Genomic DNA, 17,273 nt, shown 5'->3' on the forward strand with positions numbered 1-17,273 from the left:
TTTCAAATGCAATATATAGGTTTACCATAAGAGTACACCTATAATGTAAAGAGGGAGAGGTGAAAGGGAAATCAGTAGAAAATACCCAGAACGAAATAAGGAGATAAAAAAGGAGAGAAATATAGAAATATAGAAAAATCATGAGGCATGGGATACAGAAGTCTCAGGTAACACATGTGAGTGAATTTCCAGAAGTGGAAGAAAGAGAAATGAGACTTCTCCAAAGCAGATGGAAGACCCGAAGACCTGCGACCCTGCATCAGGCTGACGACAAAAGCAACACTCGGGCAGAGCTGCAGCAAAACTACAGAAAACCAAGAATGAGAAGAGTTCACCCAGAACCTGCTGGGGCTGATTTCAGCGTCTTTTTTGGATGCACCAGCATCCTTCCCAGGCCACACCTTCTACCCAGGCTGTGGTCCCTACCCACAGGCTGCCCGCTTTCCACGCTGCACTGTTACACAGCACAGAACTTAGGATTCACAGTTTCACAGGCCTGCTCTGCAGGGCTGCCCAGAAAGGACATTACCCGTAGGTGCTACGTCAAGTTTAAGATTAAAAAGATCACTAGGGTCCTGGGACACATCCGCTTCAAACCGTTTTCATAATGACGGAAACAGCATGGACGCCAGCTCCCATGTGAAAATGTAAAAATGCGATCCTATACTCTAGACCCAAGAGTTCTCCATTTCAGTAGAGGCATGTGCTTTAATAATTAGCTGATGAAAGATATTTCCTGTAAAGTTGCTTTACTCAACATTAAAATCCAATTACAAGATATTTTTTAGGAAATGTCAACAATTGCTGTGCTCGATGGAATCTAATCCCTTATATATACTTATACATAAAAACATGACTATGTTAAAAAGTCTGAAATTTCAGTTTAACACAGGTTGTCTTGAAATCGAATAAGGAACAAAAGCAAGCAGGTAAGACCTCAGTTTTGGTAGGGAAAAAAGGGAATGACTGGATACTATCATAACCCTCAAGACTAACATTATATTTGTAAGTTACAGATCAGAGACCTGTATTTAATTCACCAATTCACAATCCTTGTGCAGCTCCATAGTAGACTTTTAATACCAGTCAATTAAACTTAGTGTTTTTGCTGACTTGCTATAACATAACAATATCAACTCCACTCCCCACACCCATACTCCAAGATCTCAAACTGCCAGGAAGCTATATCTTTAAAATTTTAAATTGCATTTTAAGAAATTTCTATTGTCCTTTGTTTTAACCTGTGCAATGATAAACCATGACCGTTCATCTCTATATTGGTATCTAAATTTAAAAATGCTTATCCCATAAGCAAACAAATCAGGATTTTAAGTTTTTGTCTTTGTTTTTTACAAGTCTAAACAATAAAATCCGTTTATATGAGACGTGTTTAGAAACAAACAGAACTTCTTCCAGGATAAATTACTTGTTTGAACTATGCTAGACAAAGTCCCTAAGGCACAAAAGTGGTTTCCAAACTTTGCTTCATGTTAGAATTAGCTCAGGAGTTTTAAAAAATCTTAGTGCCCAAGATGCACCCCATACTAATGACATCAGGCTGTCTGGGGGTGTGAGCCAGGAATCTTGACAAAATTCAGATCCCCAGGTGATTGCAATGTGGGGCAACGTTGGGGGCCACTGCCCTCAGGCATGACGAGTTCTCGATTCATCAGAGAAAAGGCTGTGCAGTGAATGGGGATAAGAAATGGATTAGGAAGAAGGCCACATGGAAGACAGTAGATCCAGATTCTGTTCCTTCTGCCCTGAGGGAGACGTGGTACCCACGGTGAATTTTCTGCCCTCTCTGAGTACCGGTTTCCTTCCTGTGAAGACGGAGATTCTACTCCATGTGGGGCTTTCACAGCTCATTGCTGTGATGTAAACATCGCCTGGGAAATGCCAACTCAGAGGGTCTCAAGTAGGACCAGAGAATCTGCACATTTAAAAAGTCCTCCAGGGGCAGAAGACCTAAATACACATTTCTCCAAAGAAGACACACAGATGGCCAACAGGCACATGAAAAGATGCTCAACATCGCTAGTTATTAGAGAAATGCAAATCAAAACTACAATGAGGTATCACCTCATACTGGTCAGAATGGCCATTACCAAAAGGTCCACAAATAATAAATGCTGGAGAGGGTGTGGAGAAAAGGGAACCCTCCTACACTGTTGGTAGGAATGGAAACTGGTGCAGTTATTATGGAAAACAGTATGGAGGTTCCTCAAAATCTAAAAATAGAGTTACCATGCCTGGGCATATATCCAGAGAAAACTCTAATTCGAAAAGATACATGCACCCCAATGTTCATAGCAGCACTATTTACAATAGCCAAGACATGGAAGCAACCTGAATGTCCATCAATAGATGAATGGATAAAGAAGATGTGGTACATATATACAATGGAATATTACTCAGCCATAAAAAAGAATGAAATAATGCCGTTTGCAGCAACACAGATGGACCTAGAGATTATCATACTAAATGAAGTCAGACAGAGACAGACAAATATCATACGATATCACTTATATGTGGAATCTAAAACATGAATGTGGAATCATGTGGAATCTAAAACATGTGGAATCAAAAACACAAATGAATTTATTTACCAAACACAGACTCACAGACGTAGAAAACACACTTAATGGTTACCGAAGGGGAAGGGTGGGGTGGTGAGAGGCACATTAGGAGTTTGGGGAAAAAAAGTCCTCCGGGCGATTCTTTCACACCGAACCAGCAGTGATCACTCCCTTCAGCACTGATGGAACGCCTCCGAAGGAGCAGGACATAGATGGTACCGCACACTTCATAAGTATCAGTGGAATGAATGCCAAACAGGTTTTTTCCTTAATTTTTCCAAAGGAAAAACATTAAGTGGCCATGCTGCAACTAGGAAGAAGACTGGAACACAGGGCAACAAAACCTAAATGCAGCCGCAGGACACCAGCTCTCTACCAAGGTCACCCACGGGGCAGGTACAAAAGCTGTACCAAGATAATGAGTGGCTAATTCAAAAGTTCAGCAATGAGAGTAGATGCTGAAGAATCAACAAATGTAAAGTCCTCCCCACATTATCCGAGTAAGCCTCCAGTGCAATGAGAGCGCCACACAGCCTCAGAGAAAGAGCCGGGTTCCGAGGCTGCAGCCACAGAGGAGTGGGTGCCCGAGCCTCAGTACAAAAACCTTTCCCTCCGATGGCTTTGGGTCAAACCATGATTAGCTCACAAATGGAAGATGGTTGGGTTCTTCACCTTCTACCCAGTGACTGTTTATTCAGATTATAGGACAACAGCAATTGCTGGCACGACCAACCTTCCCTGCTCGAGGGAAGCTGGCGGCATTTTTACAAGCGAGAAATGCCCTGGCAAAGGGGCAAGAGGAGGCCTGCTCCACCAGTAGTAACTCTCTGCCCTGAATGTGACCAACGTCCTTGGTTTTATTGTCGGAGTTTCCCAACATCCACCCATAATTAGTTTTTTACAATCAAGTACAGGCTGGGCAGAGGAGTTTATGTTGCATTAACCCAGAGCAGAACACCGTGATGCCTCGGCATTGGAAAGTCTAAAACAACATTTTCACACACCAACCTTCTGGCCTTTCCCGCTCTTCCTCGATTCCTCATGAGGCCTGATGAGATCCTTGAAGCCTTCCCATGAGCCATCCAAAACATCACGCCTTGCTGGTCCTCTGTTAACACCTAAAACCCAAGTGGGTTGAAGATTAGTTAGAACTCTACATGGACGGAATACTAACGCAACGTAAGCTGAATAAAAAGCTTTTAATTAATTTACTTATGCATTCTGGTAATAAGAAAGTATAGCCTTTTAAAATAAACATTGCATACTCCTTGCTTGTTGAGATCTAGTTAGAACATTCAGTTTATTCCACTCCAGTATCCCAAGCAATTCACTAACTCAAGGGTCAGAAACAACTGTGCCTGTCACTTGAAAATGTACTAGTTCAACAGAGACCCGTGCATCCAATGGATGATGCAAAATGATGCCTATACCTCATGCACTATTCAAACTCCAATTCTTAGGTTTTTACATAATGATCAAAACCCAGCTTCTCAAAGAAGGCAGTTCTGTATTAGAGGAAATAAGTAACCTTAGCTTTGGGGGTGAGTCTGAGTTACTCCAGCCAACAGTCTTCAGTACAAAGTTTCAGGTTACAATCTACAAATGACAGGTGACGATTTTACTCCCTACAAACTTCCACCTTAGACCAACCTCTTGTCATGAAGACACACAAACCAAAAAGAAGATATTCATCATGTGAAATTCGGTTTTGTCAGATGCTAAACGGTGTAGAAACCCTAAGTAGCCAACAATGGAGTGTGAAATGTTTGATTCATCCACTGCTACTACTTTATGTTGTGCTCCCTATTCTCATTCTTTCCTCCCCAAATAGTTTGCCTGATGTCTGACTTAGTCGATACTTTGAAGAAGGACTAAGCGTACCAGCCACCACTTACACGGTCTCAGTAGGATAATTCGCACCTTGACACGAAGGGCACACAGCAGCCTCGGGGATGCTCAGGTCCCAGCCACTGCTGTGCCACACACCCACCTTCCACGTCATCCCCCTCTGTCACTGATGGGCTTATCAACAAATATCTAGTGCTCAGGGGCTGCCCACCAGAGATGCGAAGATACACAAATACTGTCCCCGCCCTTAGGAAGCTCACAACCCAACACAAAATGTAGACATAGAGAAATGAACATGATACAAGGCTAAAATGATTTAAGAGCCATCGGGAATTAAAAATCATATAACATGAGAGTGACTGTTGTGCAGATATTTCCATAAAATAGGATGCTCTGATAAAACAGATATAATTAAGTTTGGAGGATCTGATTTGAAACTTTTAACTCTTCTTTCAAAAATGGGGTTTTAGCTCAGTGAAAACAAAATGCAGAACGACAATGGTTAAGTATTTCGTTGAATTCAAACTAGTTATCTTCAACTTGGTCCCCCCAAATGTTTTAAGGTCAGGTTCTGAGCCACCTATGAACCCCAATACTGGATTCCTTCGGAGGCTTGAACCCGTCACGTGCTGATCCCACCATCTCCCCAGCAAGCTTCTATTTTTCCCTGTGTTTCACTTCCCTCCCAGTCCTATTTCAGTCCCAGGTGACTGGCCAACCCCGGCGATGGCTGCAGCTAGCTAAATAGAGACCTCACTTGGAGTGGATGGGTTAGTAGGCCACGTGAAAGGGCATTCTGCATACAACAGTTTGTGCTAAGATCTAGCTGCCACGTGAAAGGGCATTCCGCGTACAACAGTTTGTGCTAAGATCTAGGTGCCACGTGAAAGGGCATTCCGCGTACAACAGTTTGTGCTAAGATCTAGGTGCCACGTGAAAGGGCATTCCGCGTACAACAGTTTGTGCTAAGACCTAGCTGCCACGTGAAAGGGCATTCCGCGTACAACAGTTTGTGCTAAGACCTAGCTGCCACGTGAAAGGGCATTCCGCGTACAACAGTTTGTGCTAAGACCTAGCTGCCACGTGAAAGGGCATTCCGCGTACAACAGTTTGTGCTAAGACCTAGCTGCCACGTGAAAGGGCATTCCGCGTACAACAGTTTGTGCTAAGACCTAGCTGCCACGTGAAAGGGCATTCCGCGTACAACAGTTTGTGCTAAGACCTAGCTGCCACGTGAAAGGGCATTCCGCGTACAACAGTTTGTGCTAAGATCTAGCTGCCACGTGAAAGGGCATTCTGCGTACAACAGTTTGTGCTAAGATCTAGCTATGCTAAGTTTCCCACTTGTACTCATTTTGCCTCAGTCCTAGCTGAGAACAATGAAATAGGCTGTAAAGCATTTTGTAGACATAAAGATCCAGAATACGCATTATAGCCATTTAACACTTAAGACAGACTGACATTGCTAATGACGTGTTTTCACAATCACGCAGTCACAAAATGATATAAGCAAATGATTTCTTATGTGGTTACGTTAAAACAGCATTTCGCAACAGCTACAGTCATTGACTAATATGTTCTCTTTAAGGATGTCATCAGTAAACCCAAAGCAGCTGAGAGTGCCAAGGAAGGCGAGAACAGGCAGATCACTCAGCGAACATTGACCCCCGTCTTCCTGGCTCTCTGCCTCTTGGAGACTCTTGCTATGTTTGCTCCTTAAGTGGGTTGTCATCACCTCAAAGGTGATTTCACCATAGCCCATGAAGTCATCCTTTACTGAAGGGTCCTAGTTCAAGGTCCCTTGCTAAGACCTCCCACCTGAGGTGCAACTTGATAAACCCAACCACCTAACAGACATCTATCATGAATGCCCCCGAGACATTTCAGCTGACGTGCCACGATCCACCCTGTAGCTGTTCTTCCTTCAACATATCCCAGGGTGATGAGGGTTATCAACCGTCCAGGACCAAAGTCATAAATGCTAGACTCTTTTCTCTCCCCTCATTTTCATTCTTCATTATATAAGTGATTCACTGCCTCCATTTTCAAAAAATGATCAAATACAGAGAGAAAAGAACTTCACAACCCCAGGCTGTTTATCACTGTTATGTTGCCTGAATTTTCACCATTTAGAAATTTGTCTGGGTCATCAATATCATCAAATACTGATACATCAAGGTGAGAAAGTGAACTCACTCGCCTCTCAGAGTGAATTAGTTAAATCACTACCATCCCTCACCCAATGGAAATGAGCAGGAGATACTTTTGATACTAAGGGAAGATCTCTCTGGAGGCAGAACCAGGCGAAGGCAGCATGAGAACATATGGTTGAGAAAACCATTAAATTTATTAAGAGAAACTTGGTCCATGAAGACTAGGGGACATAGCTTCAAGATGGCGGAGGAGTAAGACGTGGAGATCATCTTCCTCCCCACAAATACATCAAAAATACATCTACATGAGGAACAGCTCCTTCAGAACACCTACTGAATGCTGGTAGAAGACCTCAGACTTCCCAAAAGCCGTGTGGCTGACAGGGTCTTGGTGCTCCAGCCGGGTGTCAGGCCTGAGCCTCTGAGGTGGGAGAGCCGAGTTCAGGACATTGGTCCACCAGGGACCTCCCGGCCCCACATAATATCAATTGGCGAGAGCTTGCCCAGAGATCTCCGTCTCAACACTAAGACCCAGCTCCACTCAACGACCAGCAAGCTCCAGTGCTGGACACCCTATGCCAAACAACTAGCAAGCCAGGAACACAACCCCATCCATTAGCAGAGAGGCTGCCTAAAATCATAATAAGGTCACAGACACCCCAAAACACACCACTGGACGCGGTCCTGCCCACCAGAAAGACAATATCCAGCCTCATCCACCAGAACACAGGCACTGGTCCCCTCCACCAGGAAGCCTACACAACCCATTGAACCAACCTTAGCCACTGGGGGCAGACACCAAAAACAATGAGAACTACGAACCTGCAGCCTGTGAAAAGGAGACCCCCAAAACAGTAAGTTAAGCAAAATGAGAAGACAGAGAAATACAAAGCAGATGAAGCAGCAAGGTAAAAACCCACCAGACCAAACAAATGAAGAGGAAATAGGCAGTCTATCTGAAAAAGAATTCGGAGTAATGATAGTAAAGATGATCCAAAGTCTTGGAAACAGAATGGAGAAAATACAAGAAACTTTAAACAAGGACCTAGAAGAACTACAGAGCAAACAAACAATGATGAACAACACAATAAATGAAATTTAAAATTCTCTAGAAGGAATCAATAGCAGAATAACTGAGGCAGAAGAATGGATAAGTGACCTGGAAGATAAAATAGTGGAAATAATGACCACAGAGCAGAATAAAGAAAAAAGAATGAAAAGAATTGAGGACAGTCTCAGAGACCTCTGGGACAACATTAAACGCACCAACATTCGAATTATAGGGGTTCCAGAAGAAGAAGAGAAAAAAAAGGGACGGAGAAAACATTTGGAGAGATTATAGCTGAAAACTTCCCTAATATGGAAAAGGAAATAGTCAAGTCCAGGAAGCACAGAGAGTCTCATACAGGATAAATCCAAGGAGAAACACTCCAAGACACACATTAATCAAACTATCAAAAATTAAATACAAAGAAAATATATTAAAAGCAGAAAGGGAAAAGCAACAAATAACATACAAGGGAATCCCCATAAGGTTAACAGCTGATCTTTCAGCAGAAACTCTGCAAGCCAGAAGGGAGTGGCAGGACATATTTAAAGTGATGAAAGGGAAAAACCTAAAACCAAGATTACTCTATTCAGCAAGGATCTCATTCAGATGCGATGGAGAACTTAAAACCTTTACAGAGGGCTTCCCTGGTGGCGCAGTGGTTGAGAGTCTGCCTGCCAATGCAGGGGACACGGGTTCGAGCCCTGGTCTGGGAGGATTCCACGTGCCACGGAGCAACTGGGCCCGTGAGCCACAATTACTGAGCCTGCGCGTCTGGAGCCTGTGCTCTGAAACAAGAGAGGCCGCGATAGTGAGAGGTCCGCGCACCGTGATGAAGAGTGGCCCCCACTTGCCACAACTAGAGAAAGCCCTCGCACAGAAACGAAGACCCAACACAGCCATAAATAAATAAATAAATAAGACTTTCTCTCTATTTAAAAAAAAAAAACCTTTACAGACAAGCAAAAGTTAAGAGAATTCAGCACCACCAAACCAGCTTCACAGCAAATGCTAAAGGAATTTCTCTAGGCAGGAAACAAAGGAGAAGGAAAACACCTACAATAACAAACCCAAAACAATTAAGAAAATGGTAATAGGAACACACATACCAATAACTACCTTAAATGTAAATGGATTAAATGCTTCAACCAAAAGACATAGACTGGCTGAATGGATACAAAAACAAGACCTGTATATATGCTGTCTACAAGAGACCCACTTCAGACCTAGGGACACATACAGACTGAAAGTGAGGGGATGGAAAAAGATATTCCATGCAAATAGAAATGAAAAGAAAGCTGGAATAGCAATTCTCATATCAGACAAAATAGACTTTAAAATAAAGACTATTACAAGAGACAAAGAAGGACACTACATAATGATCAAGGGATCAATCCAAGAAGAAGATATAACAATTGTAAGTATTTATGCACCAAACATAGGAGCACCTCAATACATAAGGCAAATGCTAACAGCCATAAAAGGGGAAATCGACAGTAACACAATCACAGTAGGGGACTTTAACACCCCACTTTCACCAATGGACAGATCATCCAAAATGAAAATAAATAAGGAAACACAAGCTTAAAACGATACATTAAACAAGATGGACTTAATTGATATTTATAGGACATTCCATCCAAAAACAACAGAATACACTTTCTTCTCAAGTGCTCATGGAACATTCTCCAGGATAGATCATATTTTGGGTCACAAATCAAGCCTTGGTAAATTTAAGAAAATTGAAATCGTATCAAGTATGTTTTCCGACCACAATGCTATGAGACTAGATATCAATTACAGGAAAAAATCTGTGAAAAATACAAACACACGGAGGCTAAACAATACACTACTAAATAACAAGAGATCACTGAAGAAATCAAAGAGCAAGTCAAAAACCACCTAGAAACAAATGACAATGAAAACACGATGACCCAAAACCTATGGGATGCAGCAAAAGCAGTTCTAAGAGGTAAGTTTATAGCAATACCATCCTACCTCAAGAAACAAGATACATCTCAAATAAACAACCTAACCTTACACCTAAAGCAATTAGAGAAGGAAGAACAAAAAACCCCCAAAGTTAGCAGAAGGAAAGAAATCATAAAGATCAGATCAGAAATAAATGAAAAAGAAATGAAGGAAACAATAGCTAAGATCAATAAAACTAAAAGCTGGTTCTTTGAGAAGATAAACAAAATTGATAAACCACTAGCCAGACTCATCAAGAAAAAAAGGGAGAAGACTCAAATCAATAGAATTAGAAATGAAAAAGGAGAAGTAACAACTGACACTGCAGAAATACAAAGGATCATAAGAGATTACTACAAGCAACTCTATGCCAATAAAATGGACAACCTGGAAGAAATGAACAAATTCTTAGAAAAGCACAACCTCTCAAGACTGAACCAGGAAGAAATAGAAAATATGAACAGACCAATCACAAGCACTGAAATTGAAACTGTGATTAAAAATCTTCCAACAGGGGCTTCCCTGGTGGAGCAGTGGTTGAGAGTCTGCCTCCCAATGCAGGGGACGCACGTTCGAGCCCTGGTCTGGGAAGATCCCACATGCCACGGAGCAACTAGGCCCGTGAGCCACAGCTGCTGAGCCTGAGCATCTGGAGCTTGTGCTCTGCCACAAGAGAGGCTGCGACAGTGAGAGCCCTGCACACCGCGATGAAGAGTGGCCCCCGCTCACCGCAACTGGAGGAAGCCCTCCCATAGAAAACGAGGACCCAACACAGCCAAAAATAAATAAATTTTAAAAAAAAATCTTCCAACAAACAAAAGCCCAGGACCAGATGGATTCACAGGCAAATTCCATCAAACATTTAGAGAAGAGCTAACACCCATGCTTCTCAAGCTCTTCTATAATACAGCAGAGGGAGGAACACTCCAAAGTCATTCTACGAGGCCACAAGCACCCTGATACCAAAACCAAAGATGTCACAAAAAAAGAAAACTACAGGCCAATATCACTGATGAACATAGACGCAAAAATCCTCAACAAAATACTAGCAAACAGAATCCAACAACACATTAAAAGGATCCTACCCCATGATCAAGTGGGATTTATCCCAGGGATGCAAGGATTCTTCAATATATGCAAATCAATCAATGTGATAAATCATATTAACAAACTGAAGGAGAAAAACCATATGATCATCTCAGTAGATGCAGAAAAACCTTTCGACAAAATTCAACACCCACGAGGGAAGAGATATGGGAACATATGTATATGTATAACTGATTCACTTTGTTATAAAGCAGAAGCTAACACACCATTGTAAAGCAATTATACTTCAATAAAGATGTTTAAAAAAAAAAAAAATTCAACACCCATTTATGATAAAAACTCTCCAGAAAGTAGGCATAGAGGAAACTTACCTCAACATAATAAAGGCCATATATGACAAACTGACAGCCAACATCGTTCTCAATGGTGAAAACCTGAAACCATTTCCTCTAAGATCAGGAATAAGACAAGGTTGCCCACTCTCACCACTATTACTCAACATAGTTTTGGAAGTTTTAGCCACAGCGATCAGAGAAGAAAAAGATAAAAGGAATCGAAATCGGAAAAGAAGAAGTAAAACTGTCACTGTTTGCAGACGACATGATACTATACATAGAGTATCCCAAAGATGGTACCAGAAAACTACTAGAGCTAATCAATGAATTTGGTAAAGTAGCAGGATATAAAATTAATGCACAGAAATCTCTTGCATTCCTATACACTAATGATGAAAAATCTGAAAGAGAAATTAAGGAAACACTCCCATTTACCACTGCAACAAAAAGAAAAAAACACCTAGGAATAAACCCACCTAAGGAGACAAAAGACCTGTATGCAGAAAACTAGAAGACACTGATGAAAGAAATTAAAGACGATACAGATGGAGAGATATACCATGTTCTTGGATTGGAAGAATCAACATTGTGAAAATGACTATACTACCCAAAGCAATCTACAGATTCAGTGCAATCCCTATCAAACTACCAATGGCATTTTTCACAGAACTAGAACAAAAAATTTCACAATTTGTATGGAGACACAAAAGACCCCGAATAGCCAAAGCAATCCTGCGAAAGAAAAACAGAGCTGGAGGAATCAGGCTCCCTGACTTCAGACTATACTACAAAGCTACAGTAATCAAGACAGTATGGTACTGGCACAAAAACAGAAATATAGATCAATGGAACAGGAAAGAAAGCCCAGAGATAAACCCACACACATATGGTCACCTTATTTTTGATAAAGGAGGCAAGAATATACAATGGAGATAAGACAGCCTCTTCAATAAGTGGTGTTGGGAAAACTGGACAGCTACATGTAAAAGAATGAAATTAGAACACTCCCTAACACCATACACAAAAATAAACTCAAAAGAGATTAAAGACCTAAATGTAAGGCCAGACACTATAAAACTCTTAGAGGAAAATATAGGCAGAACACTCTATGACATACATCACAGCAAGATCCTTTCTGATCCACCTCCTAGAGAAATGGAAAAATAAACAGATGGGACCTAATGAAACTTAAAAGCTTTTGCACAGCAAAGGAAACCATAAACAAGACGAAAAGACAACCCTCAGAATGGGAGAAAATATTTGCAAATAAAGCAACTGACAAAGGATTAACCTCCAAAATATACAGGCAGCTCATGCAGCTCAATATCAAAAAAACATACAACCCAGTCCAAAAATGGGCATAAGACCTAAATAGACATTTCTCCAAAGAAGATATACAGATTGCCAACAAACACATGAAAGGATGCTCAACATCACTAATCATTAGAGAAATGCAAATCAAAACTACAATGACATATCACCACACCGTTCAGAATGGCCATCATCAAAAACTCGACAAACAATAAATGCTGGAGAGGGTGTGGAGAAAAGGGAACCCTCTTGCACTGTTGGTGGGAATGTAAATTGATACCAGCCACTATGGAGAACAGTATGGAGGTTCCTCAAAAAACTAAAAATAGAACTACCATATGACCCTGCAATCCCACTACTGGGCATATACCCTGAAAAAACCATAATTCAGAAAGAAGCATGTACCACAATGTTCACTGAAGCACTATTTACAATAGCCAGGACATGGAAGCAACCTAAGTGTCCATCGACCGATGAATGGATAAAGAAGATGTGGCACATATTATATACAACAGAATATTACTCAGCCATAATAAGAAATGAAATTGAGTTATTTGTAGTGAGGTGGATGGACCTAGAGACTGTCATACAGAGTGAAGTAAGTCGGAAAGAGAAAAACAAATACCGTATGCTAACACATATATATGGAATCTAAAAAAAAAAAGGTTCTGAAGAACCTAGGGGCAGGACAGGAATAAAGATGCAAACGTAGAGAATGAACCTGAGGACACGGGGAAGGGGAAGGGGAAACCGGGACGAAGTGAGAGAGTGGCATGGACTTATACACACTACCAAATGTAAAATAGATAGCTAGTGGGAAGCAGCCACATAGCACAGGGAGATCAGCTCGGTGCTTTGTGACCACCTAGAGGGGAGGGATAGGGAGGGTGGGAGGGAGATGCAAGAGGGAGGAGATATGGGGATATACGTTTATGTATAGCTGATTCACTTTGTTGTACAGCAGAAACTAACACACCATTGTAAAGCAATTATACTCCAATAAAGATGTTACAAAAAAAAAAAAGAAACTTGGTCCATGTCAAAGTTTTGTCCAGGGCAGAGAAATACAAAATAAACTTATTCCCAACAATCTATCCTCCTGCACATCCTACTTTCCTACTTCCAAGACACAGAATTAAGCCTAATAATACTATTACTAATAATATATTAAAGCAATTAATATTTACAGGTACAAGACACTCTGTAAGATCAACTATATCAAAGAAAAAAAGGCTTCTGAAGGCTGACTTAAGAATCTATAATTTTAACAATAAAGGCGTATACTAATCAATACAAAATGTTAACACGGTCCCAGTCGGAAATTTCTTCTGAGCTCCTAAAATCTGAATAATGAATTATTTAAGAACAATGTAGAATGCAGAATTTTAAGACTGTGGAAAGCGCCTTAAAAGACACCCAGGAAAAACCCTTTCCATACATACTTTTGGGATTTGGATATGTGCCAGTTCACCAGTTCTATACAAGCAATACTCAGCTGACAAGAGAATACACACACACACACATTCATCTGCTAAAATATCAAGTTCACTTTGTTAACCAAGAAAACAAAAATAAAATCTAATCACGATCTTCAAAAGATGATGTGGAATCTTTTCCTTTATAATCATTGTAGAGATAATTAAAATCTGGATTTTAAATACGTATATCAGTTTTAATACCATATAACCTCTCCCATTGGGGGGTCATCTCTCCATCTTTTGAATTGCCTGATCCTCGTATATGAATTAACTTGACTACGTCTTCCCTGCACATCTAAGCTCCTGAAGGAAAAGGGACAGAGCTTTACATCATTAACTCCCCGTGTGCTTATGTGTCGGACATAGGTGATTAGCAAATAAATGAATAAATATACAAATAAACAAATCAAGCAGTCAAATAATCAGTGGGTTCTAATACCCTCCTTGTAGCCACATAGGTTGAGTAACCTACGTCAAGCTGTTAGGATTTCTTACCTCCAGTGAGTGGATTGGGAGGTTCTGGAGAAGAGGGTGAGGAGAAACACTCTTCTGAATATATTTGTATATTACTTGAATTATCCAGAAGTACAATAATTAATCTTCAATTTTAAATACTTAAGGAATACATGTACACGTATGCCTACCTACTTGTTACAACAGTAAATCATACCTTCTCTTAAATGAAGAAATATTCAGAATATGCAAAATATTCTACAGTGAATATCTAAGTGCCTGTAATTTGCTGGGCTTTGTTTTCGTAAAACATGTATGAAATATTTTTAATTAATTCAATTGAAAATGGTATATCTGCTGAAGACTTCAATGAGATGTATCAATTACATCAAAATAAGATTATCACTTTCTCAAAAGGCTGCAAAACAAATCTGAAATTATAAAAGCAATTCCGTGCCTGGGGTTACGAATGAAGAAATATACAAAATACCTTCTACAGACAATTACTATAGCGTTTTTGCCTATAATTCTCCACCAATTAAATAAAGTGATAATCCAGATAAACCCCCTACTGAAGCATGGTCATCACTTCTCTAAGCAGACACTACTATTCATGTCACCTTGTCCTTCAAAGCCAAGACCAAGCCTCATAATCCTTCCCAACTCAGAGACACAGGCAGTGACCACCAACAAACCCACCAAAGCCAGCACAGACCCCTCCTGCCATTTCTGTCCCAAGGATTAGTGCACTAAGACAGAGCAACATAGTGTCGTGAAGGCTGTAAGTTAGCACATTTCATCACAGACTGTATGACATGAAGTACGTGTGCTAGTGCTTCTGTATCAAGACACCCACGCCAGTAGTGGTGAGCTCACAGAAACATCACACTTTAGAGACAACTCCTATAAACCCTCCCGCCCAATACTAGACGCTTTGTTAACTGGCAAAATGGATGAAAGAAATGAGTGGTAACTGGTGATATCATCGGCTTGTTAATCAGAGTAATGGATGCCAGGAATGTTTCTCAGTTAAATTCATGGATTGGCTAAAATATCACAGGGCCCTCCTACCCATGTATGAATAGGGCATGTGCCATAGCTGGTACCTAGGGGTCATATGCAAGACTTGGTCCCTAAATGGTCCTATGAGAAACTGCAGGGCTGAGGGTTATCTAGCGGCCTGATGCTGACCAGTTTCCAGAAATGAGCCCCGAGAATCCCGTCTGTCTCTACTAAACCTTTCAGATCAGGTACAGTTAACTTTTAAGTTAACAAGACCTGGGACTTCAGCTTATAGGTCTGATTTGTGGACAGTTCCCCATCTGCATGCCAATGTTTTATAATATCTGCGTGTCTGGAGACTTGCTTTCAATAAGAGCTGGTAGACAGAGCTTGCAGAAGAGGGCAAACTAGCCTTCATCAACCTCTACTGGCAACTATTATTCATCAAAAAGAACCTAATAATTGGACATGGCCAAACTGTTTAGATAAGGCACGTGTCTGTGCTGACATGCAATTCCATCATCCACAGCAAATCCTCTCTCAGACCAAGGGACCAGAGTGAGGGCGTGGGCGTGGAAAGGATTCCCTTCTGCTCTTGCCGGTGGCCACGCGGCACCCGTGGAACCACTCCAGCCACCTTTGTTACTGAGAAACAAGCATCGACCAAGCTGTGCGCTAATTCAGGATGATGAATCGGCTTTAACTAGTTGAGAGTGAAAACCGACCTCAGGTGGTCATCTGAAGAGCTGTGGTCAGCAATGCCACAGGGGGTGGAAAGCCATTTCCACACGTAAGTGACATCTAGCAGCTTTACATACTTCCTGTCCTGCGGTGCCAGAAGTTAGAACAAGAAGATCTCCAGTGTCGTGCTAATTTGATGTGGATGTATCTCCCACAAGAAAGCTCCAGTTCCAGCAACGTTTTACAGACCTTGAGGCAAGAGCAAAGAGGATTTACTCAAAACCCACACGACTGCACAACGGAGGAGCTTCACCTGCACCGGGAGGACCTGCTACAGGGCACACGCAGGGGACACTCTAATAAAAGCCTGTAGATCTTTCCTAGGCAAGCATGTGCTCGATGAAAACCGCCTGCTTCGGGAGTGGTAGCCTATCTGTGTGAAACGGCATTTTCAAAGGTGAAATACGTAAAATCTTATTACACGTCAGTCTTAATAAACATTTGCAATCAATTTTGATGAGATCACTCAATCTGAACCCCAATTAAGTTATTCCTCCCCCAAAGTAGAATTCTACTCTCATTAGACTTGTATTACAAAAAAGTTGTACTCAACTTTGAGTTTAGCCGATAAAAATTTTGTAAAAATGTCTCTTTCTCATCGTATACCTACCTACGTACCTTGATTTTGCCTCCTGGCCCAGAAAGTCTAAAACATTTACTATATGACTCATTATAGAAAAATTTCATTGACTCCTGAAACATATTTTAAAATGAGGTAGAGCTATTGCTCTGTTGATACTGATATGGAAACGACATATTTTTCAAAAAACCAGATTTTAAGGCAATAGGATAATGCAATCCTACGTATGCGATAAAATTCCCCTAAGACATCTCTTGCACTTGTGTGTTTGTACACACACACACACAATGTCTGGAAGGAAACACAACTGCTGGAGGACTGCCTCTAGCAGACACTCCCAGGGTTACGTCCAAAACAAAAATCACAACTGGTTACTCCCCGCTTAAAACCCGCCAGTGGCTCCTCATCACACTTGAAAACAAAACAAAGCCACCCCAGGCTTGTCGGGGCCTCTCTGACTGCACTTCCTCCCAGTCTCCCTCAGCCCAGAGAGCGGTCGCTACAGTGGCTTCCCTGCGGCGCTTGTGGGCATTTTCTACCTCAGGACATTTGCACTTGCTGTTTCCTCCATGATCCCCAGCCACAAGGTACCTCTTCTCCCATGCCCAGGCCTGTGAGCCAATGTAACCTCCTCCGAGAGGCCATCCCTAACCTAACCAGCGCACTTGTCTCACGCGGCGTGCTACCTGGCATGATGCTGATGTACACTTACTGTCCCCTCCTCCTC

The 17,273-nt window shown here is 41.5% G+C and overlaps 1 protein-coding gene across 6 annotated transcripts in view; it reads right to left on the reverse strand.

Annotated features, from left to right (window-relative positions):
• The window catches only part of MCPH1 (microcephalin 1), a 230,423-nt gene that overhangs the window by 174,141 nt on the left and 39,009 nt on the right, over positions 1 to 17,273 (reverse strand). For 5 of the 6 annotated variants that reach the window (XM_061177349.1, XM_061177356.1, XM_061177355.1 and 2 more), the window contains one exon: positions 3,588 to 3,697. The exons of the other annotated variant lie outside the window; for it this stretch is intronic. In XM_061177349.1, the coding sequence (XP_061033332.1) occupies positions 3,588 to 3,697 (110 nt within the window). The remainder of the gene's footprint in view (positions 1 to 3,587; positions 3,698 to 17,273) is intronic. 6 annotated transcript variants of the gene reach the window in all.

Source organism: Eubalaena glacialis, chromosome 20 (genome assembly GCF_028564815.1).
Source record: "Eubalaena glacialis isolate mEubGla1 chromosome 20, mEubGla1.1.hap2.+ XY, whole genome shotgun sequence".
Classification (NCBI taxonomy): Eukaryota; Metazoa; Chordata; class Mammalia; order Artiodactyla; family Balaenidae; genus Eubalaena; species Eubalaena glacialis.